Raw genomic sequence first — 27,438 nt, 5'->3', positions numbered from 1 at the left:
GGTGCATGGGATGTACCCTGGTTTGGGCTGACTGCCCAGCTGGCCGGAGGCAGGTCAACAACCCTGGTCTCTTGGTTGCCTGGCAGCCCTGGAGGCTCAGCACTAAGCCAGCCGGCAAACATGTCCCTGCCGGTCTGGTGTCTGCCACTGTCTTTGACTCTTGGTAGCAGCTCGCAGCTGCCTGTCAGGCTCTGAAGACAGTGGGAGTCAGAGCAGAGAGCAGGCGCCCTCCTGTCAAGTGTCGCTCCGGGAGCTGAGCCCCATACTGCATGCAGCCCAGGGTGGTGGAGACGGTCCAAGGAGGCCGGCCTCTCCATCATGGTGCTGCAGATGCCCCCTCCCTTGTCTGATTCTTCCGACTTGCCACACTTCTGCTCCCCAGCATCCCCCCCACAACCCCATCCCACCTCTAGCAGCTCCGCCATGGGTTGGCAGTGAAGTGCTCCCCCACCAGGGGATGCCGGGAAGTCAGCAAGGGACTAGCTGGTGGTCCCGTCAGCCCCCCACTCTTGGAGAAGGACAAGGCCACTTCAGGGAGGAGCTGTGAGGGATACAGAGCTGCCGCTAGCGGCCATCAGGGAGGGAATGCTTCTAGAAGTCACAACTGCAGGGCAGGTACCACTGTGCCCAGTAATAGCTGAGACACAGAGGCCCAAAGGGGAGACCCTGGCCAAGGTCCCTGGCAGAACCTTCCTGTCTTCCTGATAAGGAGCTTCCATCCCCGGCCAGAATCCCCGAGGCCTTGAATGTTTGAGAATTAGTGAGTCTTGGGCTTCAGACCACAGAGCGCTCTCAGAGGCCTGAGGCGTCCCAAGCCTCTTCCTGCCTTAGCAGTGGGTGGTAGGGTGGGTGGGTGGCCCAGCTAAGTGGCCCTTGGTGAAAGTTTGTTGCTTTGGGTGACAGGTCTTGAACTCAGTTTTCAAAAATTGTTTGATGGAAACACTGCAAGCTGGGAAGACTGCCAGGACCTCTTCTCAGAGGGAGGGATTTGAGTAAGGTGGGCCTTCCATTGGCTTTCTCAGTTCTGAGTTCTGAGTCGTAGGTTCTGACTGGGGTCAGAGGACCCTCCCTGGCTATGGAGTCCCCAAGAGCCCCTGGGAATGGAGCCCCAGTGCTCCTGGTGTTAGCCCTGCCACCTGGGGTGATGTGACAACCTGTTGTTTAATTACTTTGTGCTTCAGTCGGCTTACCTTTAAACTGGGGAGACAGCGAAAGCTGCAACTGGGGGAGAGGAATGGGACACACGGTGGGCCACCCTGGGAACTGGGGTGAGGAAGTGGGAGGACAGAAAGGGGGGGCAGGACAATACCAAAGCCTGACCAGCTGGCCCATTTTGTTGTACTTCACCGACATTATTATTTTTTAAAAAATTGCTTTGTGTATTTTGGAAACCACACAACATATACACACAGTATGAAAGGATGTATAGAGACAGAGAAAACCACATCCCCCTCCCTCCCCTGCCCTCAGCCACCCGCATTCCCTCCGCATGGGAACCATGGCTGACAGAGCACATGCCACCTCCTGAAATCGTCCGTTGCACAGACACTATAACCGCAGACTTTACCTAATGTTACAGTAGGACCCTCAGGCTCTTCTTCTGTGAACGTTTGTTCTAACACCCTTCCTACCAGGCCTCCCTGGTGTGAGTCGTTGTAACCTTTTCAAAGCACTTTCCCCCGGCATGCCTCTTCTGAACCCATGACCATCCTGGACGCCCAGATGGCAGCCTCCTTCTGCCCGTCTTGCAGGTTGGGAAGCTGGAATTCAGAGAGGGCAGGCTTCTTGCCTGAGGCCACGCCACGAGTAAGACTGGACTTGAATGCAACTAGCCTGGGTTCCAGGGCAGAGGTACCCCACTGTTTCCTTGCAAGAAAATATTCCACTCCCTTTTCTTGTGTTGGGTATAGAGCAGATATTTAAACAACAAATGATCGACCCAGCAAGACAGGGCAATGTGTACCCACGGCCAACAGGCAGGCCTAATTCCAGCAGGCCAGGGGGCAGGCTGTGGATCAAGGCTTTGGCTGCCCTCTATGTGTGTGCGTGCACGCACACACACACACACACACACTCAGACTCCCAAAGGGCAAATGCAGCATGTGGAAGCCTGTGCTCCTCATGGCTTCCCTTGCCTTAGTGGAGAGTGAGGGGTGTAATAGTGGCTGGGAAGGGTCATGTGAGAGGATACATTAGGTTCGCTGGGGGCCACTTTGTACCCAATAAACCTCTTCACTCTGTGCCGTGATGGCATTGCAGATGGGACGCATTTGTGACTCAAAGACCTACCCCTAGCTTCAGGTGACACCTGGAACCCAGGATGTGGTGGCAGGTGACAGTTTCAGAGCCTGGGAGAACCCTGCATCTCTTAAAAGTGTCCCCTTCCCTAGGCCTAGAAGACTTTGGCCAGAGTTTAACTGACATCACTTCATGCCCACAGGAGACCTAAGGCCTTACCAGTGATTTGCTGAGGGAGTCCCCCTTGTCAACCTTCTCGGCCCCATATTTTGATGGTGTAGACAATGAAAGAAAGAGAGGCTGGGCATGAGAAAACTAGGTTCCAAATCCCCGGGCCAAGGGTTGTTGGTAAGACTCTGTAACCCTCTGAGCCTCAGTTTCTTCATCTCTAAAATGGGACCAATCTCCACAATTCACTGTACTGGGTGGTTGTGGGGCTGAATTTGGGAAATGCTTTCTAAGAGGGGACATGAGGCCGATTACTGTCAGTATCATAGAGGCACTGAAATAGGGTTCTGGAGGGACTCTCAAGCACCTGGCATGGAGGAAAGAGAATCAGGGAGGCGGAAAATAGTGCCCGAAGCCCTGGAGGTGGGTGCCAACCTCGGACGCAAGAGTCAGGACAGCCAGAGCTGCACCAGCTGGCTACTCAGGGCTGGGGACTGTCCCTCAGCCTTTTTGACTTTGCTGTTGGCATTTTCCCTGCTAATTAACATGTCATGGGGGTGGAGAGCAGGAAAAACACGAAACAATTGATTTGTCTCTTTGCCAGCACATCTGGGAAAAGGCCGGGTGTGGGAGGTCAAAAAACAGGCTAAAAATCAGTGTTTCACATTCTCAAGGAAGCACATGGCTCTGCGGGTTTCAGCTCTCTGCTGCTGTTGCTGAGGAAAGCACGGGGAATTCAAGTTCAACTGCAGACTCTGGAGGCAGAGAGAAGAGGCACTAAAAGCTCTTTTGGCTTTGTCATGGGAAGGGTGATGCGGGGACCTGGCTGGTGCTTAGAGGGTCAAATAGTAAGTCACCCATCCATCCATCCGTGCATCTATCCGTCCGTCCTTCTATCTCTCTATCCACCCAGTATGTGTTCAATGTGCACCTGGAGGCCGTCCAGCCCTCTCCGAGGTGCTCTGGGTGTCTCAGAGGGATGAGGGTTTTGCTCTCTAAACATCAAGACTCACATTCAAAACAGAGCATCACTCAGAATTGAGTCCCTACATCAATGAATGGCAACATCATCTGTATCAGCTAGCTTTTTTCTGTATAATAGCCACTCTAAAGCATGGTTTCAGATCAACAACCATTTATTCAGCTCACAGTTCAGTGGATTGATAATTTGGGTTGCACTCAGTTGGGACCTTTGGTCTTACCTGGGCTCAGTCACATATCTCCAGTCATCTGGGACAGACTGGTATAGGATGGCTTCAGCTAGGAGAGTTCGCCCAGCTTCACATGTCTCTCATCCTCCAATGGGTTAGCCTGGGCTTGTTTATGTGGGAGAAGCAAGGGTCCAAGAGAATGCAAACGGGCAAGGTCTCTTAAAGCCCCATCACAGAATGCACATGAAGTCACTTTCACTACATTCTATCGGCCAAAGCCAGTCACATGGCCAAGTCCAGAATCAAGGATGGAGAAATAGATTGTCCCTCTGGATGGGAGGAGCCACAAATCACCTTGCAAGGATTGCGTTTACCACGAGAGGAAGAATTGGGGCCACTGCTTTGAGCTGTGAGCCACACAATCTTTGTTGCTCAGGACTGAGGATCTGGAGTTCTCCTTATCTTCTGTCTCACATACCATGTCCAATCCATCATCAAATCTGGTTACTTCTACCCTTGATATATATTTTGAATCCAACCACCCCTTCTTCTCTCTGCCCCATTCCCACCCAGGTCCAAGAAACCATCATCTCTTTCTTGGTTCCCACTTCTTCCCTTTTATCCCTGTAGCCTCTTCTCAACACAGCAGCCACAGCAAGACAAATCTTATCACTTCTCTGCTCAGACACCCCTTTTGGCTCCTAACCCCTCTTGGAGTTAAAGCCAACATCATATAATGGCCAACAAGGGCCTGTACAAGCTGTTCCCTGAGTTTCTGATATCTATCTTGCCTACTCTTACCACTCTCCTCTACCTCATTCTGTTCTACCCATACTGGCCTCCAGATGGTCCTCGAAATGCCCGGCTTCTGTCACCACAGGGCCTTTGCACTATGGACCTGTCCACATGGAAATCTCTTCTGGATATCTTCATGCTCGATCCTCAGCCCCCTTCAGCTCTTTATAAAAACCTTGCCTTCTCACTGAAGGCCCTCCTGGCCATCCTATCTAAAATCAAAACATTCCCCCCACTCATCCTCCTTCCCTGCTTCAGTTTTCTCCACAGATCCTATCAGCATCATCACTAAATGAAATATTTTCTTATCTATTTTGTGTCTAGACCAACACTGTCCAACAGAAATAAAATGTAAGACACATATATAATTTAATTTTTTTCCTAACAGCCACATTAAAAAAGTAAAAAGAAACCAGTGAAATTTATTTTAATAATATACATGATCTAATCCAACATATCTAAAATTAATGATTTCAACATCTAATTAATTCAAAAGTTGTTAGTGTTTTGTTTTTTTTTTTTTACATTATTTTGTTTGTACTAAGTCTTTGAAGTCTGGTGCATATTTATGCTGACAGCCTGTATCAATTTAGACTAGCCACATTTCGGGGCGCCTGGGTGGCTCAGTGGGTTAAAGCCTCTGCCTTCAGCTCAGGTCATGATCCCAGGGTCCTGGGATCGAGCCCCGCATCGGGCTCTCTGTTCAGCAGGGAGCCTGCTTCCCTTCCTCTCTCTCTGCCTGCCTCTCTGCCTACTTGTGATCTCTGTCTGTCAAATAAATAAATAAAATCTTTAAAAAAAAAAAAAAAGACTAGCCACACTTCACATACAGAACCGTCCCATGTGGTGAGCACATGGGATAATACAGAATGAGACCACCGTCCCATGAAGGCAAGGATTTCCAGCCGTTTTATTCACGGCTGCATCCCTGGCACCTAGAACATTGCCTGACCTGTAAGAGGCGTGCAGTCAATACTGGGTGAATGAATAAGTCAAGTTTGGAATCAAATGCAAGTATGTGGCCAGAGAGTTTCAGACCCAGCAAAGGGCTACCACGCATCTAGCTGACTTCATCCTCAGGGCTGTCAAGTGGAGCTGTGAAGGGGATAAAGATAGACTTTCTCTCCCAGCATGGCTCCCTCATTCAGCACCTCCGTGCTTTTCCATCCTCTCTGGACTGACGGAATACTCTGTATGCTCATCCCTGCTGAGCACCAGGGACTTAATGTCTTGCAGGAGTGTGAGAGAGCCTCTCTTAACCCAAGGCAGTGTCCACTCGCCCCCCAACCCCGCCCCGGGAATTTTTGGCTTTGGCAGAAATGTTGTTACTGGGCCATGAGTCTCTTTGTCGTTCCTGGGTTCACCCCGAGAGTAGGAGGCCAGCTGCGGTGCTGGCCTGGGAGCCCTGGGCGGGGTGGGGTGGGCCTCGGTGCTGGATGCCCTAGCACGCTCCCCTACCCGCCATCTCACTCACAAGACCATGCTTGCAGCTTGATGGGGAGTGAGGGGACTTAGGAGGAGTGGGTGTTCCCTGCATCCAGGCCCAGCGGAAGGCGAGTGGCAGCTGTTCTCTGGGAGGCTCTTGCCCCAGTGGGGTCTCAATGTTCACTCTGCAGGCTGGAAGGCTGCAAGCCCAGAGCTGTGATGCTGAGCACTTGTGTGGGCTCCCACCGTGGGAGCGGGCATCGTCTGGGCTTGAGGGGAGGACTCTGAGGCCAGCCGGGGTGACCTGATGGAAGGGACACTGGCCTAAAATGAGTACCCAGGGTGCCAAGTGGTCAGCTGAATGCACAGTTGGCCTGGGCCTGCCTGGGGAAGGCCAGTCGGGTGGAGGGAGGCCGGCACTATCATATGCCAAGCCAGGGGCAGCCAAGGGGCAGACAGAGTCACTGGGGGTGACCTGAGAAGGACGTTTGCTGCTGGTGAGGCATCCGGGATCTGCCAGTTGTGAGATCTCTGTAGCTCTGCTTCTCCCAGGCATCTCCTCCCTTCCCTTATGGTATCCCCACTCTGTCCTCCCAGCCTTCCCTCTCTCCTGCGTTCCCTTCTCCCGTCTCAGCTAGTTCAACCAAGGTCCTCTGGGCCTCCCTCCTTTGTCTCTGTCTCTGTGTCTCTCAAACCCCATGCCCAGCGTGCTGGCCGAGGTGCCCATGAGCAGTGATGGCTGGGGATTGAATTTAAGTGCGCCTGGCTCCTTCTGAAAGCACTAGGTTGCCTGCCCACCAATGTGATCTGATTTCAGGGGCCTTGGGGAGGCCAAGGACTCCCCCGTTGCCTGGACTCCCTGGCTTCTCTCTGAAACCCCACCCTTAGAACTTCATAATGGGATCCTGCCAAAATGCACCCTCTTCTGAGCGAGGCCCCGGTCTGAACTCCTCTACATGCTTCTGCGGAGGAGCGTGCAGGAGAACTTAGTGTCAGGACAGACAGAAATGTCCTGGTGGGGAACGGTGTCACCCGCAGCACAGTCCTGGGTGCTTGCGGGGCTGGGGCTCACCTTTGCGTGGGTGGAACCTGTGCTCCGCGGACCTTCGGAGAAAGTGTCCATCACGGCACCCTGCCGGACTTGTTCTGCCCACTGGGCACCAGGTCATGCTAGGGGGACCAGGTCCAGGTCACGACCTTGCACTTCTTGAAAGTCACTGGGGTTTGGTTGATGTTGGTTTTTTTTTTTTTTTAATTTACTGGAGTATCAAGAATACAAACGGAATACTTGAACTCATGACCTGGGAGTCGCTGCACGTGGTTTATGAAAGCTAACCATCAACAGTGGGGACCCTCCTTCCCCAGCCAGGGATGCGAGACGAGGGCTTCTGTTCTGGGTCTGAAGCCGTTGCTTCTCCTGAGTGAGCTGGTTGTGATTCACAGTGACCACCTCCCAGGCTCAGCGCCCCCGTCCCTGCTGGATTTGCAGCTGGGCCCTGTTACTCACTGGAAGAATCTGTCAGTCTTTCTGTTTGCGATGTTCCCCAGGTTAGTCTTTCTGCCTTATGCTTCATTCCTGGGCTGCCATGCAAGCCCACTGGGGCGAACGCCCGGGGCGGGGGGCAGCTGTTTCACACACTGCCAAGGCTGTTAGTGAGATGCTACTTTCTACATGTTCAACTGTTCGTTTTCATTCATTCATTCATTCATTCATTCATTCATTCATTCATTCAGCAAGTTCTTATAGCGTATTAGGATCTGTGCCAGGCCCTAGGAATATAGATGAATGAGACAGACCCAGGTCCTGCGCTCATGTAGTAAGGTCTCCTGACCATAGATGCCCTCCACAAAGTGCCCTTTTATGAGTGTGCTGGGAATTTTTTTTTTTTAAGATTTTATTTGAGAGAGAGAGAGAGAGAAAGAGAGAGCATGCATGAGTGGGGGCGGGGGGAGGGGCAGGGGGAGAAGCTGACTCTCCGCTGAGCAGGGAGCCTGATGCAGGGCTCGATCCTAGGACCCTGAGATCATGACCTGAGCTGAAGGCAGATGCTAAACCGACTGAGCCCCCCAGGCGCCTGCTGGGGATGTTTTTATAGACCTCTTTGACATTGGATGGAGAAAAGGTGTCTTCTGGGATGGATGCTGCCTGGAAGATGGTCCCGTTTTTGTCTGCAGTTGCAGACGGTCCCTAGCTGGCCACTCCCTCCTGCTCCCTGCCCCTACTCCTGTCCCCAGGGCTATTGGAGTTAACATTGGCCTTTCGCAGCTTGCTGGAAAGATGCAGTTTACTGTCTCAGGTCCAGAGCAAGTAGGCTTTCGTGGGATGGAAATTCCCCTCCCAGCAGTGGTTTGAGAGCCCGGAATTCAGTTCTTTGGAAGAAGCTGAGCTTTTCATTAGAGATCAAAGACTGACCCTAGGGAGAATTCACAGAGCTGTTCTGGGCTGGAAAGGCCCCCTTTGGGCATATCACTTCCTTTCCTGGCTCTGTTGGTCAGGGAACCAAACCATGGAGAGGGAGGAAAGGAGATGTTGGGCAGCCCAAGGAGCCACGCTGCTGGGGAACAGGCCTCTCCTGGGGTAGATCATACAGGAGCAAAAGAGGTTAAACCGATTTACCTGGAGGAGATAAGGGAGTGGGAGGCGCAGCAGAGTGAGCTGGGTTCTGGGCCCAAGGCTCACTTGCTCTCTTCATCTCTGATTTGCCTGGTCTGACAAGTGCTCAGCTCATGAGGTATACACTGGACTCCTGGTCTCGTGATTCAAGACTCCCCACAGCTTCCCCCCAACCCCCCATCTTTCCTTTATTACCTCCCCAAGCGTCATGTCCTGCATCTGACTGATCACAAAGCATGCATTTCTTGTCACAGGGAACTTGGATGTGACCCAGGCTAGAGAAGTCAGTGTGGGTCATTGGGAGGCTCAGCCAATGTGAGAAACTGGAATCAGCAGAGGAAAGAGGAGGCCTGTGGGGGGTCCTGTGGAGTAGAACAGGGAGTCTGACTTGGGGCTCACATCTCATTGCACCTGGGCTCAGGCCTCCAGGCTTGGGTGCCGAGGACTCAGGCTTGCCTTCTCCTTGCTGCTGTGCCCTGTCCTCCCTTCCCCCAGCGCCAGGACCGCTTCCCGGGCTGCCGCAGACCAGTCTGGCACGGGGAGATGCGGCAGTGAGTTTGCGTCATGTCATGGTGGACCCCGGGAAGGGGTCCTGCGGGCACTCTGGACCCTCTCCTGCTCCGGGGTCCACACTCTGCGGCTAGGCCATTTGTGGGTCTCTGCATGGGTATCCCCAGTGATGAGGAACTTTGGGGGACATAGTGACATTCTAGGAGACATATTCCTTGTGTTGACCCACCTCGGCCAGAAAGAACTTCATCCCTTTTTGGGCAGCTGTTACCTGCCCCAGACTGTCCTCCTCCCAGCTCGCACCCAGCTTTATCAGCTCTTCCTCGTGTCAGACTGCCCAAGGGCTGAGACCCCCCTGACCCCATCCTCGGGGTCTAGTTTACCCACATGCATGTTCGTACGAGGCTCCCCAAATTGGCCCTACCCAGGGGTTTCCTTCATCCTTCATCAGTCAAACCCCATGAGGCATAGGATTTCCCAGGGCCTCATAGATTCGCCTAGCTATGGAAGCCCCCAGTGGGCTAGAAACATGGGCCAAGACCTGGACCTTTACTCAGGCCAGCAGGGAGACCTGAGGCTGAAGCCCCAGGGAGACAGGGCTGGGCCTAAGGAATCCCAATCAGCTTGCATATTCCTCAGCCCGTCCTGCACTCCAGGGGCACGGCAGCTGGGCCCTTGTCATATCATGGGTACCTCCTTAGGCAGGAGCACACTTTCTCCTGGGAACATTTGGGGAGACGGATGGGGTTAGGGCAGGGGGAGTGGGACCATTGGGGCCATGACTCGTCTTTTCCACCTGGACAGGTGGGTTCCTCTCTGGGAGAACCGTGTGGGGACATGCATGGGCACATGGGGACCCAGGTGCTGGCAGAGCAGAGAAGTGAGCCCTGAGCTCTGGCCCCCAGCTCAGCCGTCACTACCCAGGAGCCCTTGGACAGGCCACCCCACATTTCCCTCTTTGGGGTTCTCCTCTGTTCAATAGGGCTATCCACTCCCCAAGTATCATTTAGCTTGAATAGTCGATGATTCCATGAAGAACTCTATTTCCTTACTAGCTAATAATGGAATTTTTATCTTTTCTGAGATAATGAGTGACTTTCTTCCTTTTCCTTCTTTCCTTCCTTCCTTCCTTTCCCCTTTCTTCCCTGTCTTCCTTCTCCTTCCCCTATCTTTCTCTTTTTCTCTCCCCTTCATTCTCCCATCCCCCCACCCCTTGCTGGAAGATTCCTAAGCCCCTTCTAAGAACAAAGGATATCTACTGCATCGTATTTGCCCTGAAAGCCCTCTTGTCACAGCTTATTCTTGGAGATAAAATTTGCCCTCGAACGAAATGCCAAGTATAAGAAGTGAGTGCCGCAGTGAAATGGGGAGGGGCGTCCCTGTGGCTGGGAAGGCCCTGGATCGCTCCGAGGGGGACGGGCATCTGCCCTGGGGAGTCTGGGCTGCACAGGGCATGGCAGTCTGGGTAGAAAGGAGAGCAGCACTGGGGTAGGGAGTGGCTGTCAAGGGCTGGAGGCAGGCAAGGCCCCTGGGGGTCCGGGAGAGGTAAGAGGGAAGATCACCTAGGGCAGAGAGGGAGAGAGAGGTCAGAAGGGGAATCTGGGCAGGGAATACTAAGAATTGGGCTTCAGGGCAACGTGGTAGTTCCTCGGAAGGTGAGTTTTGACAGTCAGTGCTGGTCTGCTCTGCATCTCACCACTTTTAGCCCACTTCGGATGCTGGGCATCACACAGATCTCAGCAGAGGCTGGGGCAGGAGATGGGCTGGGTTTCTGGGTCTGGGCCCCTGGGGACAGCACAGCAGTCGGTTCAGAAACACCTTCCAGGGCTTTCTACATGGCTTTCCAGTGAGCAAGATGAGAAGACTGGCGGGAAGATGTTTGTGGCCTCAGACAGCTGAGATTTTTTAGCAGGTATACAGGGTCAGGTGTCGTCATTATGGGTCACAAGTCTAGTAGGAAACTAAGGCCCAGAGAAGTCCTACGTCCTGTCCAGGTCTGACTGAGAGGGGAGGCATGCTGGCCGCTAGGACAGGCTCTGGTGCCAGATAACTCTGCCTGGCTTTGAAACCCTCTTTGGTGGCAGAGGCCTTCTTCACTGGCCTCTTGTAAGCAATCTGCTTTTCAAAAGACTGGTTTTCTTTGCTGTGCTTTTTAGAAAGGAGTGAACTCTAACCCCAGCCCTAGCTTCTGGGAAAGGGCGCAGCAGGGACCAGACTTCCAGCCATTTCCTGTGCTCTGTTTCCTCACACTGTCCTGGGGCCCTTGGGAGGGAGTCTGGGGGCACCCCCTCCCTTCTGACTCTGTGGGCCCTGCCCCACATCCCTCCCCTCCCCACCGCCTTTTCTGCCCCCAACTCTGAGGGAGGGTGCCGCTGGGCCAACGAGCAGGAACCTGACACCCTGAGAACGGACCTGGGGAGGGTGGGACACGCCAGGCCAGTGTCCCTGGAGACCTGGAGGCTTCGGGTCTGCTCTACTCACCCAGGGTCCCATAGCCCTGGGAGGAGCTGGAGAGCTTTGGCCCTGGCCTGATGGTAGGCTCTGCAGCAGGGACCTGGGCAGTCCTTGTGCCTAAGCCTTGTGCCCCAGCAGGTGACAGTCTGTGGGGGCCATTGCATGGGCAGCAGGCCAGGCTGAAGGGATATCAGGTTCTCCTTCCCTTTTTGTCTGAGGGCTTGAAGGTAGTGCCTCTGCGCCCCAGAGTCTTGGGGATGAAAGCCCCTGTACTTCAGGGTGACCGTGTTGGTGCAGATTAGAATACAGCTAGAATATGCCTCCAGCTCAGGAGGTCACCTGCTCTGAAGAAGACTCCGTTAGACCTCATGGCTCCACTGTCTCAGTCGCCATCCCAAGCATGCTGACTTGTTGGCCTGGATCCCCTCTGCTTCCACCTAGGCCCGGCCCTAAGGCTCCCCCGGTCCCCTTGACTCTGTCCCCAGGCCAGAAACCACAGACTGTCCCCGTGTGTCCTCTGGGCATACTGGCCCCATTTCTGCACCTTCCTCCTCTTTGAGAGGTCCTCTCACTGCCACCCCTGCTTTATCAAGCCTCCTAGTTCCCTGGGCCCTGGCTCCACCTTCCATCCACAGTTGGCTTTCAGGAAAAACCTCGGTTCAAACCTCTGCTCTGTCCTTTACCAGATGCATGTCAATGAACCTTTCAGAGACTCAGGACCTGGGTCACCGTTATCCCCACCCACCTTGCCCCCAGCCCTCAGCCACAGAGTCCTCGGCTTCTCCTTACCTTTGCCTCCACTGTGGGACTGTATGGTTTCTGTCCTCTGATCCACCCACTTCCAGCTGCCAGCCTGTTCAGGCTCCCTGCCCACGAGGCACAAATAAGTCCCCGATCCCCAGGCATTGGGGGAGCACCTGCTGAGTCCCATATGGACCAGGTGGGCATCCTGTGTGCTTCCCCTCCCCCGCCGTGCAGGGCTAGATGGGGCCTCCCTCTGCAACCCTGCACACCGCTGCCTGCACCCACCCCGTCCCCGACCCTGCGCACGGGCAGGGCCCCTGTTTGAAGGTGCTGCCCCCAGCCCCAGCTCTCTGGGCGACGCTGTGAGCACTGATTGTCTGAATTCAAAGACGCGAACATGTTTTTGTGTCTTACACTTGATGGGTTCTTTAGGAGGGTGCTTTGTTTCTGGGTGCTCCTTCGTTCTCTTCACTCCCTCAAAACGCTATTTAGCTCCTGATGAAGCTTGCAGTCGATGGCATTTCAGCCCCGAGGAAGTATGATAAATGGATAGTGTAATCAGGGACATCTGGAGATTGTTTTTTAACCCAAGGGAGTCACTGTAATGGGAAAAATTGTGGGTTGTCTCTTGATGGGGGCATTTGGGGATGTAAGCGCTGTTCAGACGTCACTGATCGTTGGCTTGTCACGGGCCCAGATATTCTATGCTGAGAACTTCACTGCTCTGGTCTTAGAGACCAGATAGAATACTATTTCTGCTGCTGTCACAGACCCTCCACGCCATAGGATTGAGGCAAGCCTGGGGTCCCTGAATGTCTGTCTCCTGGCTTCAATTCCCTTTCTGAGCAGGGATGCTGAGACAGAATCGTCCGGGGATGGAGATGAGGGGAGAGGGACCCAAAGTCCCAGAATGGGAAGTCAAAGGGTCTTTGCAGGTAAAAACTACCCGAAACAGGGCAGACACTTTGGATCCCCTTTCTCTTGCTGCCCATCCCGGAGAGAGGGTGCTACTCTCACTGCCGAGTGCACCAACCGGGGGTTCCGGATGGCAGGGGAGCACAGCCTCTCCGGGCTGGGACAGTCCGTGGGTCCTCTTCCTAATGGGCTGCCATGGAAACCCTCGAAGGGTGGGTGCTCTGGTGGCAGGATGCTGGCCAGCCCGGCCTGAGCAGTCCCTGGCCAAGCCTCGGCTTTCAAACCCAGAGCTCACCCGGGTCCTTCCTGCCATTCTTGTTCCCTCTGGATTTCAAACCTGTCTGCCCTCCGCCGTCTCAGTGCAGCCAGTGTCGCAAGCTGCTGTTTCTCCCCTAGACCCCCAGCAGTCAGCAGCTCTCCACTGAACACCAGCTCCCAGAGAGGTGCGTGGGGATCCAGAAACAGTAAGGCACGAAGCTCTGCCAGCTGGGGGTGGTGAGTGTGAAGAAAGAGCCCAAGGTAGCCCCTGCCAGGTGCCAAAGGAGTGGTACAGACAGGGCTTTCTCCGGGAACTCAGAGGAGGGTGGTGGGCAGGGGAGGCATTTTTGGAAGAGCGGAGAAGTGACCTTTAAAGACGGGGAAGGCAGTCAGTGAGGTGTGAGCAAAGGGCCCAATGGGGAGATGTGTGTGGTGTGTCTGGAACGTTGAAGCTTCAGGCAAAGGGGTGTGCATCTCACCTGTAAGCCACGGGGAGCTCCCTGAAGGAAGACAGGCCAGGTAGGAAACCTGGCTAAAAACTCCGCTCTGGGGATGCAGTTGGCGGTCTTTACGGCTGTGCTCTCCCAGAGCCAAGCCACCAGCCACGGACGGCAGCTGAGCTCTTGGCAGGTGGGGCTAGTCGAGACTGAGATGCACTTTAAATTCAAAAGCTACACTGGGTTCTGAAGGCTTCGTCCAGATACAAAACAACGTTAAATACCTCCGTCATTTTTTTTCTCTCTCAAGTACACACTGAAATAATAACACATTGGATGTATGGCCCATGTAACGTAAATTATTAAAATTAGGTCCACCTGTGTTTTTTTACTTCTTTGAAGGGTGGCTGGCAGAAAATGTTAAGTTCCAACCAGTGGCTCACCTCATCATCCTTTTGGACAAGGCTGGATTAGAGTCTTTACAATATACTTTTTTTTTTTTTTTAACACAATTCCCTTTCTCCATAGTCATGACTGTCTTTCACTTCTTTTTAAATTTTATTTATTTATTTATTTATTTATTTATTTATTTATTTATTTATTTGCAAGAGGGTGAGCAGGGGGAGGAGTACAGGGAAGGGGACCAGCAGACTCTGTGCTGAGCGGGGAGACCAAGATGCGGGGCTCGATCACGTGACCTGAGTCGAAACCAGGAGTCCAACGCTGAACCAACTGAGCCACCCAGGCGTCCTCACTTCTTCTTATTCTCTCTCAATAGCCGTCCTTCCCTCTTCTTGCCCCTGTCTTCCTGTCACCTTGGCCTTCTTCTCTCTTGATGGTCAGGTGTGACGACAGGAGGTCCTGCTCCCCTCTGAAATGATGGCTGGAGCCCCTGCAGACTTGGGGGAGCCCATCTCTCTCAGGTGCTATCCCCTATTTTTGGCTCCTCTTTCTTGGTTTGTATCTGAGAAAGGGTGCGGTGAAGGTTGGCATTTTTGAGACCCTGCATGCTTGAAAGTGTCTTTATTCTATCCCCACACCTGGGGATAGAATCAATCCTTCCGCTGGGTGTAGCGTCCTAAATTAAGATCCGTCCCCCCACCCTGTCCCTCCCCCCCCTCCCCGGTTCCCCCAGTGTCCTGAAGGCAGTTTCTCTCCTGTTTTCATGCTTCCAATGTTGCTCTTGACAAATCCCATGCTATTTTGCCCTCCACACCCTTCGTGTGGCCCCTGTTTGCTTTCTTTCTGGAAGGTGTCAGGATGATCTTGGCTCCTACAATTTGGACATTTCACCAGTGCTTTAATGTGGGGTTCTGCCCCTGTCCATTCTGCAGAGCACTCCGGGAGCCTTCTATCCAGAAGCTCAGACCGTCAGTTCTGGGAAACACAATATTTTCCATAATCTCCTCCCCGTTGTTTCCTGCAGCTTTTCTCTCTCACTAGTCACGTATGGAACTTCCGACCCATCTTTCTATGTTTGTATCTGTTTTCTCTTACTTACCATCTCTTGGTTTTCTCGTTCTGCTTCCTGGGAAAGTTCCCCAGCTTTATCTTCTGACCGTCCTCTTTTTGGCTTCTCTTGTTTTCCTTTAGCTCCTTTTAAAAAATCTTCTTGTTTCATGAATCCAACATTTTATTTCTCAGAGGATATTAACTGTAGTGTTTTTGGAGTTTATTTTTTCCTGGTCCTTCCATTACCTCTGTTCCTCTGAGTTCCTTTTCTTTTCTCCTTTTTGAAATTTGATACACTCTCTGTTTTCACCCTGTAGTCTTTCTCAGAGACTGGTTACCTTTGGGTTATCTGTTCATAGTGAAGAGTTGGTCACTAAAAGCTTTCCAGAAACTGTACGTGAGTGTGTTTGTGTGGAATTTTTAATTTATGGGCTTCATTACAGAGTGGCCAATTGGAGACCCAGATATTTTACTGGGGACTCCCAAATAGAAGTTTCTGTAAAGCTCTTTCTGCAACCAGTTCCCAGCACTCTGGATGACAGTGCTTTCAGAACCAAATGGCAGAAGGGGGTGTCCCCTGCTTGCCCCCAACTGCTGTGCACCTGCCCTCTTCTATGGGAGCTTGTCTGGCCCACTTTTCCTACAAAATGTCAGGGTGAGGGAGGGGTAGGTTGTCAGTGCCTTCATGGGAAAGGGGAGAAGCCCCAGGCAGACTCGGTCCTCATACAGACTTGTAATTGGTGTCGTCTCTCCTGCCTTCCAAAGTAGCCAGCACCTCCAATTCCTGATCTTTCCAGCATGGGTGGCAAGATCTGTCCACTTCTTGCTGACCGCCCCTTCGGTAGGCACTGGGTTTCCAGTTCCTCAGTTCTGCTAATTCCTCCATCTGCTTTCCATCTTCCAAAAATCTGTTGACATCTGTTGCCTGTGAGTGTCGCTTCTACTGTTCTCTCTGTCCTTATCTATCATCTTCTCTTTATTCCTTTGCTCTCATTTCAGTGGAGGTTGGAAGGAGCAGATGTGTGGTGAGCTTACCACATATAGCAGGAAGCCCCTGTGAATGCTTCTAAAGTTTGCCCAGTCCCTTCCCTTACTTAGTAAAGGATGCCCCTGGGTCATTCCTCATGGAGAACTTGTAAAGGCTTTCCTATCGTCAAGGTCAATTTTATTTAGAAAAGTGGAGGAGACTAGATTAAACATCTAATGTTTATTCTTCTAATAAGAACCCAGCCTAATGTTGCTTTTAAATTAATTATAACATCATAACAAATTATTTAATTTTTATTTAAATAAAAATGACTTTTTTGCATTAGTCCTTTTCACAGAACTGCATGGAAAACAATGTCTGGTTGTTTTGTCTCTGGAAATTAGGGTTCCCTATGGGCTGGGTCCTCCGCGAGGCTGGACAGCCTTTTCTCTAGGTGGCATTTATTAAAACAGGAAGTAGGGCCAATGAGATTGCATGGGAGGAGTCTAATTCAGGAAAGCCAAACTGTCTTCAGGGGTCTTAACTCCTTTAACAAGTGTGTTGGTTTTTTTAAAGGATGCTGGCTTCTCTGTTCACTGCCCAGAACACGCCTCCCCCTTCCAGCACACACAGCCCTGAGCCTCTCACTGGCAGCGGCCTGACGGCCAGGTGGACCTGAAAGCAATGACCTCGCGGGCTTCCAAGGAAGGCCACCTGTCCCACCAGCCGCACGGGCGTCCCCTCGGCAGGGGCGGGGCGCAGGGCGGGTCGTCACGGAGTCTTCTCTGTCCTTGCCTCTCCAGGTGCCCCTTTTCAAAGGTCTCAGCATCCTCACGCTACCTCCTGCCGTCACTTCCACCTGGGCCCCCCGCAGCCGCAGCAGCTGGCGCCCGACTTCCCCCTGGCCCACCCCGTGCAGTCGCAGCCGGGCCTCAGCGCCCACATGGCCCCGGCCCACCAGCACAGCGGCACCCTGCACCAGTCGCTGACTCCGCTGCCCACCCTGCAGTTCCAGGACGTCACAGGTCCCTCCTTCCTACCTCAGGCCCTGCACCAGCAATACCTCCTGCAGCAGCAGCTCCTGGAAGCCCAGCACCGCAGGCTCGTCTCGCACCCGAGGTGGGCGGGGCGGGGCGGGGCTGGGGGCGGGGCCTCGAGCAGGACTCTGGGCTTCCGGCTGCCACCCCGCCAGCTGGGCGGGCAGTCACCACGTTGGGGTTCTGTGCGGGAGACAGCTTTTACTCCAGTTTCAGGCGGTGAACGCCCCCTGGACCTGACACGGGTTCCCTCGGTAGCCAGTGTGTGTCCTTGTCACATCACCCAGGTGCAGGGGCAGGGCCGGATAACTGGTGGTTTACGGTGCTCACGGTGGAAGATGGGAGTCCTCACGTCCCCTGGAGCTTCATGATCACCTGATTCTAACACCTAAGGTCCCTAAGGGACACCGAAGGACACAGCTCTTCGCCCTGCCCTCGGAGAGCCCATGGTCTGGTTGGGGCGACCAGCTATGAAACAAATGAAGAGTAAAATTAGATAATACTGGGCAAGTCAGTTCACCTCTCTGAGCCTCAACTGTTAAGAGAAAGAGAGTACATCAGGGGTTTGCAAACATTTGTGCCTTAGGACCCTTCACACTCTTAAAAATTATTGAGGATTCCACAAGCTTCTGTTTACACGGGTTATAACTATTGATATTTACCATGTTGGAAATTAAAACTGAGCTGTTTAAACCATATTTATTAATTCATTTAAAAATACAAGAACAAATCCATAGAAACAAAAAAGACCAATTGTGTCTTTTTTGTGAAAAGAAGGTATATATACATGTAGTGAGAAGAGGGATTTTTTCTTTTTTTTTTTTTTTTAACATATTTGCAAATCTTTAATGCCTGGCTTAATAGAAGACACCTGTGTTCTCATGTCTTCTTCTGCAGTCTGTTCCAGAATCACATGTAGTTTCTAGAAAATTCACCATTCACCTGTGAGAGAATGAGAGTAGAAAAGCAAATAACATCCTAGTACTATTATGAAAATAGATTTGACCTCACAAACCCCGTGAAGGAGTCTCAGGGACCCCCAGGGGTGCCTGGACCACACTGAGGACCGCTAGACCTGATGACTTCTAAGGCTCTAAGAGTCTGTGACTGTGGGGGTTGGGGTGTGGGGTGCACAGGTGACTGTTGTAGCAGGTCAGAGGGAGGAGAGGTCATCATGCCTGCGGTGTGCAGGGAGACCTTCCTGTAGGTGGTGTCTTTGACTGGGGCCATGAAAGCTGGGAAGAGTGTGGAGAAGGGTGGAGGAGAGGAGAAGGGTGTGGCAGGAGCCAAGGGGTGCACAGGTGTGGGAAAACCTACAGGAGGCACGTCTGTGTCCCCTGAAGACAGCCCACGAAATTCAGAGGGAGGAAGTAGGAGAAATAGCAGAGGAGGCTGGGGAGTTTGGGTAGGACAGGCGGCCGGCAGGAGACACACTGACAGAGAGGACTCAGCACAGTGGGCAGCCCCCAGACAGCAGGAATGTTTGAATTATTGATAACCACCAGCTGGGAAATGTCCTTGGAATTTGGGGACAGGGACAAAACTCACTGCTCTGTAGGCTGTAGGCTCAGGCTGGCCAGGGCTGCTCAGTGCTCCTAGGGGCTGGGCTGGCCCCAGGGCAGCCTTGATGCCATGGGCCCTCCTTCCCTTCCCGTGCAGGCGGAGTCAGGAGCGTGTATCTGTCCATCCCCACCGCCTCCACCCCAGCTTCGACTTCGGCCACCAACTCCAGACGCCTCAGCCCAGGTATTTGGCTGAGGGCACTGACTGGTGAGTGTTTGGGGGCCCTAAGCAAGGGAGGGGTGGGGAGGGTCTTGCCTGATCCATGCAGTTCCTGTTCCCTTCACGTTGAATGATGCAGGAGGCCTATCTTCAAGCTCCAGGCTTTGCCTGTGCCCCCAGTCACCCTCAAGGCCACATGACCCCCACTGGGCTTGGTTAAGGCAGTTAGCTCAGGATGTGCCTGGACAGCACCATGTGCCCAGCCTGGGGCTCTGTGCTCATGGTCCTGCAGGGGAGGAGGGGACAGAGACAGGAATGATGCCTGGAAACCAGTGGTTTTTGGGAGGCAGGCAGAAAGGAGAGTCTCAGGAGCTAGCTAATCAGGGAAGGCTTCCTGGAGAGGGTGGACCTTGAGGGATCCACAGAGAGGAGCCAGGGCAACCCAGCAAGACCAAACACCGGCTTGTGGAGGCAGAACAGGGTTGGAGGTAAGGACTGAGGACAGAAGCTGGGGAGAGAGATTGAGGGCTTTGCTGTGATATCTTTGTAGGCACTGAAATCCTGTGTCTTACAATTTCTTACACTCAGAGCAGAGGGATAGAGGTCTTTGTTGCCCTGCGATGTAGTGTTGCTTGGTTTGGGGTCCTCTGTCCCACCTGCCTCTCTGGTTCTAGCTCTGGACTTGGTTGACCTACACTAGGGTGTGATGCAGATGTCCAAACACTTGAAAAAGGCGTGTAGTTCCCTGAGGCATTTGGGTTTAGAGAGCATCACGCCTGCAACTTATTTTCAAAGAGTTCAGGGAAAAACCCCACGGAGAAGTGTTGTGTAGCTGTTGTAAGTATATGCGGAGAGAGAGAGAAGGAACTAAAAATGCGGCAAAATAGTAAAACATTAACGCTTGGGGAACCTGGGTGAAGGGGGTCTGGGAATTCTTCGGGCTGGTCTTGTAACTTTGGGGTCAACATGTTGCTGTTTGGAAGACTATAAATGCAAACAAACAAAAACTTCTATGGAGAAGCAGGGACTATATTTAAAAAAAAAAAAAAAAAAGACAGATGTGCTCTGTGTCATTTTCCAGCCGTCAGTCAGGCAGACAGGGCTTCCAGGAATGATTCAAAAGCGGGCGAGTTCCGGTTGACTGCGTGCAAAAGGTGCTTCCAGGCACAGGAAATAGTTGTTCTAAGGCGTTCCCATGTCTCCCAGCCCTCTGCTCGTTCTGGGGGACGCTCTGTGAAATTGAACACTTCCTCAAAGGAGAGGCTACGCGGCGGCCAACTTCAGCCCAGGCTTTTTCTAATTAGCAGATTCAAATCAGGAAGGTTTAATTGCAGTTTGGATTGAATTCTGTCCTTCAGCAGTCAAGTCCATCCAATTTAATTCAATTCAGTACACACTGGGTGATTTGAACAAACATGGGGGAGCCAGCGCGGCCATTGGGACCGGGGAGGTGACATGGGTGAGTGGTGAGTCTTGTCCTGGGGTGGTGTCAGGAGCCCCCGCAGGTGTGAGCCTCCCCAGCTCGCTGGCTTTCCGAGCTTCACTCCCTCTGCCCTTCTGACCTCTGTCCGCCTGAGAAACAAAGACTGACGCCCTGAGAGGCCTCAGCGGGGGGGGCGATCCTGACGAGGGGGGATCCTGCCCTGAGTCACATCTGGGTTTACCCTGGGCTTTTTCTGCCTGGCCTGTCCGCCTTACTTTGGGATATTTAAACCCTGCTCTACCCAGGCAGCTTCTCTTAGCTGGGCATCTTGGCCAAGAGTGTGGGGGAGCAGCAACCCTTGCGGCAGCAATCCCAAATACGCCCCCTTTTTGGTCCATACCGGATAACTCGACCCTGACCTTGAGCTCCAATGTCTCTGTCCTCATCACGCTCCTTCTTTGACTCATTCCCGGCTTCATACTTCCAGCTGTGATGCTAAGGTCTGACTGCACCCCGTTCCACCACCCAGCCCTAGCCCTGGCCAGGCAGAGCACCCCCACAGATACCTGGGACCTGTGAGACGGTGGGTGGAGGGCAACAGCATCTGACTGTCCTTCCCCTGCCGGCGGCTCTGCCTCTGCCAAGCCTCCAGGTTCACCTGCGAGACGGTGCCAGCTCTTAAGCTCTCCGGGAAGAATGTTAGGCTCAAGGTAGTAGCCAGACCACAGCACGCTTCAAGCCCGTTGATAGTGAGTGGAAAACAAAGTTTAGCTTGATATTTAGATGCAACTGACAAGAAACTATGCATTGAGACAATGCTCCCCATATATATACACACAGACACACAGACACACACATCACATCTGGAAGCAGGAATTCCTTAAATATCTCTCATATCTTTTTCCCTTAGTTTGGATGTATTTGTTGAAGAGATGTGGGCTGTTTTTTCTGTGTTTCCCCCCACTTGGTTCTTGCCAGTTGCCCTCTGCTGTATCCGTTCAGAGGTCCCTCCATTTTCCTCAGTTCCCGGTGCACTGGCACTTAGATCAAGGGTCAAGCAGATTCACGTTCAACTCTTACGATTTCTTGGCAAAAATACTGACAAGGGGTGTGTTCTCCCAGCAGAAAGATGGTTGTCTCTCCCTCTGAGGTGTTAGCCATTGGTGATCTCTGCCCGGAGCCTTTACTTCTTTCGGGGATGCAGGGAGGTGCTGAATAACTCCACCATTCCTTATTCATTTGTTAGCTAGAGAGCTTTTATAAAGAGGAATTTCCCTTCATCAACTATTTGGCTACCCTTGGTCCAGTTAACAGAGGAAAGGCAGGATAAACATTGGATTCTTTCCCTCTCTTTACTGGTTTTCAAAATGAAGCATTGGTTCCCTAACGTCCTTTGAAGGGACTGGTTTTCTTTACCATCATTTCCCTCTCATGGATCCGAACCTGTTTGAAAAGTTCCCATCTGCTGGAATGATGCTTGCTGACACGCCCCTTGTCTAAGCCCTGGCCAGTGGGAACCTCTTAGGGATGCCGTGATAACTTTCTTGCTTTCAGTTATACCAAGAGGTTTCAAATCATTTTGCACATTTTCTGCTCCAGACCTGAAATTGGCCATTTCTCAAGGAGCCCTGGTTCCTCTTCTGTTGGAAAGACTGATTTTTTTTTTTTTTAAGGGAGTTTTCCCTTAAAACTTGTAGGAGGCGGGGGTAGGGGTCCAGGATGGCTTTCCCAGCCTCACGGCTGCAGAGGTCCCTCTTCTGTGGTTTTCTCACAGTAACACAAATGTGGCCTGTGCTCCCCCTCCCCCTCCACTTCCACCTGACTTGTCTTCCCTTGGCTCCATATCCCTGACCAGCTCTGGTTGGATCCTTTCAGTGTTTCTCGCAAGGATGGGCTTTGTCTTGGGAGGATCTTCGGTGCACTCATTCTAAGGAGTTTTCTGGGGTGTAGACCATTCCAGCCCCTTCAGACCTGGCAGACCCCCTTTCTCCTGAGTCTCTGTTTCCTTCACTTTAAAGAGAGGGGAAGGGGTGGGTGACGCCAAGTCCCTTGCAGCTCTGGTGGTTTGTGACTCTGAGTCTTGTGTCTGGGGTCCCTCCTATAAGCAGATGACTGGATCCCAGCACCCTGTGGTTCACCGTGGCCTTGTCCCCGCAGGGATCTCAGTGTGGACGCCGGCTTGAGCCCTGCCCAGTTCCAGGTGCGGCCCATCCCTCAGCACTATCAGCATTACCTAGCAACTCCTCGAATGCACCACTTTCCCAGAAACTCCTCCTCCACGCAGATGGTGAGTGCAAGGGCTCTGCCAGGGAACGGACCCCCTGACTGCCTGTGGGTGCCAACGATGGCGGACTGAGGCCCACAGCTCCCCTGTGTCCTGCTGTCATGCATGCTGTCCTCCCCTCCCCCCTGCTGTCCCCACTCTGGCTTGATCTGCTGGACAAAAGGCCTTTGTCCCCACAGGGCTCTGTGATTGCAGAAGGGGGAAGGGTGGCTCTGGGGGGCCTTTCCAGTCCCTGGCGTTGTAAGCTCCATGGAGCGGAGGTGAGGACAGGCCATTAAAGTAGCACCAGACTGTTGGCGAAATATTATCTCCTGACAGCCCGTGCATGTAGCTGCCCTACAACACAATTACCCCCTTCCAGCCTTTGTCTCCGCCATTAACCACTCCGTCCTCAGTCTTCTGGTTTGTACCATGAGAGGTTTGCATGAGTGATCACTGAAGCCCTTGTCCACTCTGATATTCTACGATTGGTGTCATGAGCACCATCTCCTATGAGAAAAAGCTAACATTTATGGAACACTCAGTGCACAGCAGGCCCTGTTCTAAGCACGTTATGTGACTTACTCACAACCTTACATGAAAGGGTGTTTATCCCTGTTTTACAGCTGGGCAAACGGGAGCAGAGAGCTTAAGAAACAGAGCTCATGCAGTGAATAGGTAGAGGAACTCTGATGGAAATCTGGGCCCTCCAACTCATAGTCGGGGCCAGGGGCGGGGGTAGGGGTAGGGGGTGAGTGGGGCAGGGTCTTGCCAGGGCAGGGTCAGATCCTGTCTTTATTTAACATTTTGGTATTTTGTTCATTATGGACTTTTGGCAATAATTTTGATTTTTTTAAATATTGCATTAAAATATTATTTACCTTCATTATTGAGTCTACTGTGCTGAAATACTATTTACCTTGATTACTGAGTCTTTTGTGCTGAAATTCATGCTCTCACTGGCCCTGCCTGGCTAGGACATGGCCCATGCCCTTCACCATCTGAGACACCACCTGGGGCAGTACTGAGTAGAGGGGAAGGAAGGGGCCCGTGGCCACCCAGCTGCCTGGGTTTGAAATCATCGTCTGCCACTTAGGCACTGACTTTATCTATTTGTGTCTCGTTTCCCCTACCAGTAAGTTGGCGGTAGCAATGGTAGCCACATCCTAGATCAGATGAGATCACTCAAGTCGTTATGTGCAGTGCTTAGACAGTGCCTCTCTGGGAATAAATGTCCAATCAGCTGAGTCATCTTACTAATGATATTAGTATATGATATATATATTTACTAATTTATACTTACTTTATTAATTTTGTTATTTTTGGGGGGTGCTGATCTGGCATAGGCCTGGTTCTTGGTGAGGAGAGGAGGGTATATAAGAGCAGGAAAGAGAGCACTCCCCACTGACGAATCTTGGGGGTGTGCAGCTTGGCCGGTTATGGGGGGAGCAGCTGGATGCTGGGCTCATGCAGCCAGGAATCCCATCTGAGGCGTTTTTCTCTCCAACAGGTCGTCCATGAAATCCGAAACTACCCTTACCCTCAGCTTCACTTCCTTGCTCTCCAGGGACTAAACCCCAGCAGACACACCTCCGCAGTTCGGGAGAGCTATGAAGTATGCCTGCTCCTCTGTCTGGTTCCATCTGGGTTGGGGGAGACATCATGAATGTTCATGTTCACGGTCCCCTTTCCCTTTCTCCTGCTGGTGGGTAGGGCATGGGAGGTTGTGGGGAGCTTTGGGCTTGAGTGTAAAAGAGAGAAAAAGAGAGAGTGAGTAAAGATGTTGGGGTATTTCAGTATCAGCCAAGTTCTTCCCGGTGGTTATGTGAGTTCTTCCTGCTAACATCTTTCAGTGCCCTCCCTCCGCATCGTGTGTGTGCACGTGTGTGAGTGAGGGAGTACATGCAGAGTGCACATGTCCACACTTTCCTCTTTGCAGGAGCTGCTGCAGCTTGAGGACAGGCTGGGAAATGTGACTCGGGGAGCTGTACAGAACACCATTGAGAGGTTCACCTTCCCCCACAAATACAAGAAGGTGAGTCTGCTAGTGGGTCAGCCTGTGTCCTTGAGGGGTTGTGGTTAGATGCTCTGAAGCTGTGATGTTTCCCGGATCTTCTCCCTTGTCTCTGTCAGGTGTTTCCAGGAGGAGAGATGGGGGTGCCTCTCATCATGAAGGAGGAGGGCTGGATGTGCGTGTGCATGTGGACTTGTGAGTGGGTGCGTTAAGTAGACATACAGGTGTATGAATGCTTGTATCTGAATGAGTGGGCAGAGGGAGCACCTGCAGTGAAGGCCAAGATATGTCTTAGAAAAAAAGTCCAAGTCCAATCCCACATGGGGACAAATGGGCAACTAAGACTTCAGAGTGGGAGTTTCCAATCCTCACTGAGCAGCAAGATCACCCGGGGAGCTTTTAAGGGCACACGTTCAAAACTCCACCCTAAGCCTATAGAAGTACACTCTTCACCAATATAGCTCAGGAGTCTGGAGTAGGATTAGAACCCAGCCATCTGATTTTTAAATATTTTAAAATTCCAGTAAATAAAAAATTTGGAAGCAACCAAGATGTCATTCAATAAGTGAGAGGATAAACAACAGTGGTGCATCCATACAATGGAATATTAGTTCATGATTTTTAAAAAATGAGCCATGGGGAGACATTAGGGAACCTTAAATGCATATTACTAAGTGAAAGAAGCCAGCCTGAAAAGGCATACTATATGATTCCAATCATATAGCATTCTGGAAAAGGCAAAACTAGACAGTTAAAAGGTCCCTTGTTGCCAGGGGCTTTAGGGTGAGGGATAAACGAGTGAATGGGTGGATCACAGGCTATTTTTAGTGAAACTATTGTATGCCACTGTAATCGTGGACACATGACATGCTGCATTTGTCAAAGCCCATAGAACAGTACAACAGGAAGAACGAACCCTAATGTAAACTCTAATAACAGTGCTTCACTATCAGCCCATCAGTTATAACAAATGTACCACACATGAAAGATGCTAAAATAGCTCAGACTGTGTGTGTGTGTGTGTGTGTGTGTGTGTTGAGTGGGGGGAGGGACGAGGGAATGGGCTGTATTTTCTGCTCAATTTTAATGTAAGCTAAAATTGCTCTACAAAATAAATTCCTCTGTGAAAAAAAATAATTTTTTAAAAAATTTAAGAACTAAAAGCTTGATAAGTACTGAGAGAGTTGGTGTGGGAAAATGCTCATCAAAGTCAAGCCAGAGCCTATCTTACTGCCTCATGAGGCACTAGGGCTCAGTGGTCATGAGCACTAAGTGTTGGAGTCAGATAGGGCCAGTGTTTAATTTCAGTGTTACTGCTGTCTTTGTTGGGCTGCTGTAATGAAGTACCATCAGCTGGGTGGTTGAAACAGCAGCCATTTATTTCTCACAGTTCTCAAGCCTGGGAAGGCACTGGGTTCTCTTCCTGACTTGTAGATGGCTCCATTCTTGCTGTATCTTCACAAGGCAGAGAGAGGAAGCTCTGGTGTCTTTTCCTCTTCTTAAGGGGCACTGATCCCATCATAGGGGCTTTGTCTTCATGACCTCAGCTAAACCTAATTAGCTTCCAGAGGCTCCCATCTCCTAATACCATCACTTTGGGGGGTAGGGCATCAACATCTGAATTTGGGACTGGGAGGCAAAGACATTCAATCCATAGCCACCGCTGAGAGCTGTGTAGCTCTGCACAACTTACTTGACTTTTCTGGCCCCTTCCACGTCCTTTTTAGTGTCAAATAGGAATGATGTGTTAGTAGCAACCATAAGGGGTTCCTCAGTGGGATAATGCATGTAATAGTTTATTTAGTACAGTACCTGGTATCTGGTAAGTGATCAGGGATGTTGAACTGCTCTTACCTTGATAGAGGGCTCACTTGTTCTAGGCTTGCATGGATGCCCATGATATCAGTTCAAAGGCCATGATCTTGTTCTGTGAAGATCCTCACAGAGGCATTGGATTCATCCATATGTGATTTGAACCAACATTCATTATCTACAATGTGTCTTATATGGGTAGTATGTTCATGGAGGAAATGACAGTATTTTGTAACTAAGGGTAGCATTAGCAAATGGAAGATAATCATTCTCTGCAGGGCGAGCTTTAGGATACTGGAGGAGAACATGGAAGGCAATGAGTGGCGTGTTCAAGAGACAAGAGCAGCTTCCACTCCTCTGACCAGGGTGTGCTCACTCTCGCCAGGGCCACATACCACACCTGCCCTCAGGGCCACAGGCCATGAGGGGACAGGGAGAGAACACACATGGAGGATGGAAAGAGAACATGGACCAAGCCAATAATATAAAGAGTTGAGGTAAAAGTGATGAGAATAAAGGTAGAATTAGGGGAATAAAATATAAGAAAAAATAAGAATAATTAAAAATGTGAAATTATAAAGTTTAGGACCCAAACGAAATGTGAAAAAAACTTTGAAAATTCAAACTGAGAGTCAAATAATACAAAACAAAAAATATTTTACAATAGCGATGATAAAAGAATAAAAAATACAAAGGAAGACTAGTCATGGAGACAAATATAAAAAGTAAGAATTGGGCAAAGATATGAAAACAGCATACAGAATGAAAACCAATCACACTGACATGAAAGGGAATGTGAATGAGGACAAAAAGGTACGGGAAGAAGGGGTAAAATTAATATAAAATAAATGCTGGGAAGAGTTCCCAGTAAAATAAAAGTTACATAGATAATGAGGAGACAACCCAGAAGACATAAAAGATTAAAAATACAAAAGAGGAAATAGGAAGATTTGAAAAGAGACTCACTAAAGAAATATAGATTAGGGACGTCTGGGTGGCACAGTTGGGTAAGATCCAACTTTTGGTTTTGGCTCAGCTT

General features: G+C 51.3%; 1 protein-coding gene across 1 annotated transcript in view; it reads left to right on the top strand.

Annotated features, from left to right (window-relative positions):
* ARK2C (arkadia (RNF111) C-terminal like ring finger ubiquitin ligase 2C) overlaps nt 1-27,438 on the top strand; it is a 98,526-nt gene that overhangs the window by 67,840 nt on the left and 3,248 nt on the right. Inside the window, exons 2-6 of the mRNA XM_047698597.1 lie at nt 16,932-17,247; nt 18,825-18,935; nt 22,468-22,597; nt 24,084-24,188; nt 24,513-24,608. Coding sequence (XP_047554553.1) covers nt 16,932-17,247; nt 18,825-18,935; nt 22,468-22,597; nt 24,084-24,188; nt 24,513-24,608 — 758 coding nt within the window. The remainder of the gene's footprint in view (nt 1-16,931; nt 17,248-18,824; nt 18,936-22,467; nt 22,598-24,083; nt 24,189-24,512; nt 24,609-27,438) is intronic.

Source organism: Lutra lutra, chromosome 12, assembly GCF_902655055.1.
Source record: "Lutra lutra chromosome 12, mLutLut1.2, whole genome shotgun sequence".
Classification (NCBI taxonomy): domain Eukaryota; kingdom Metazoa; phylum Chordata; class Mammalia; order Carnivora; family Mustelidae; genus Lutra; species Lutra lutra.
This window is presented reverse-complemented; position numbering and strand designations above follow the sequence as displayed.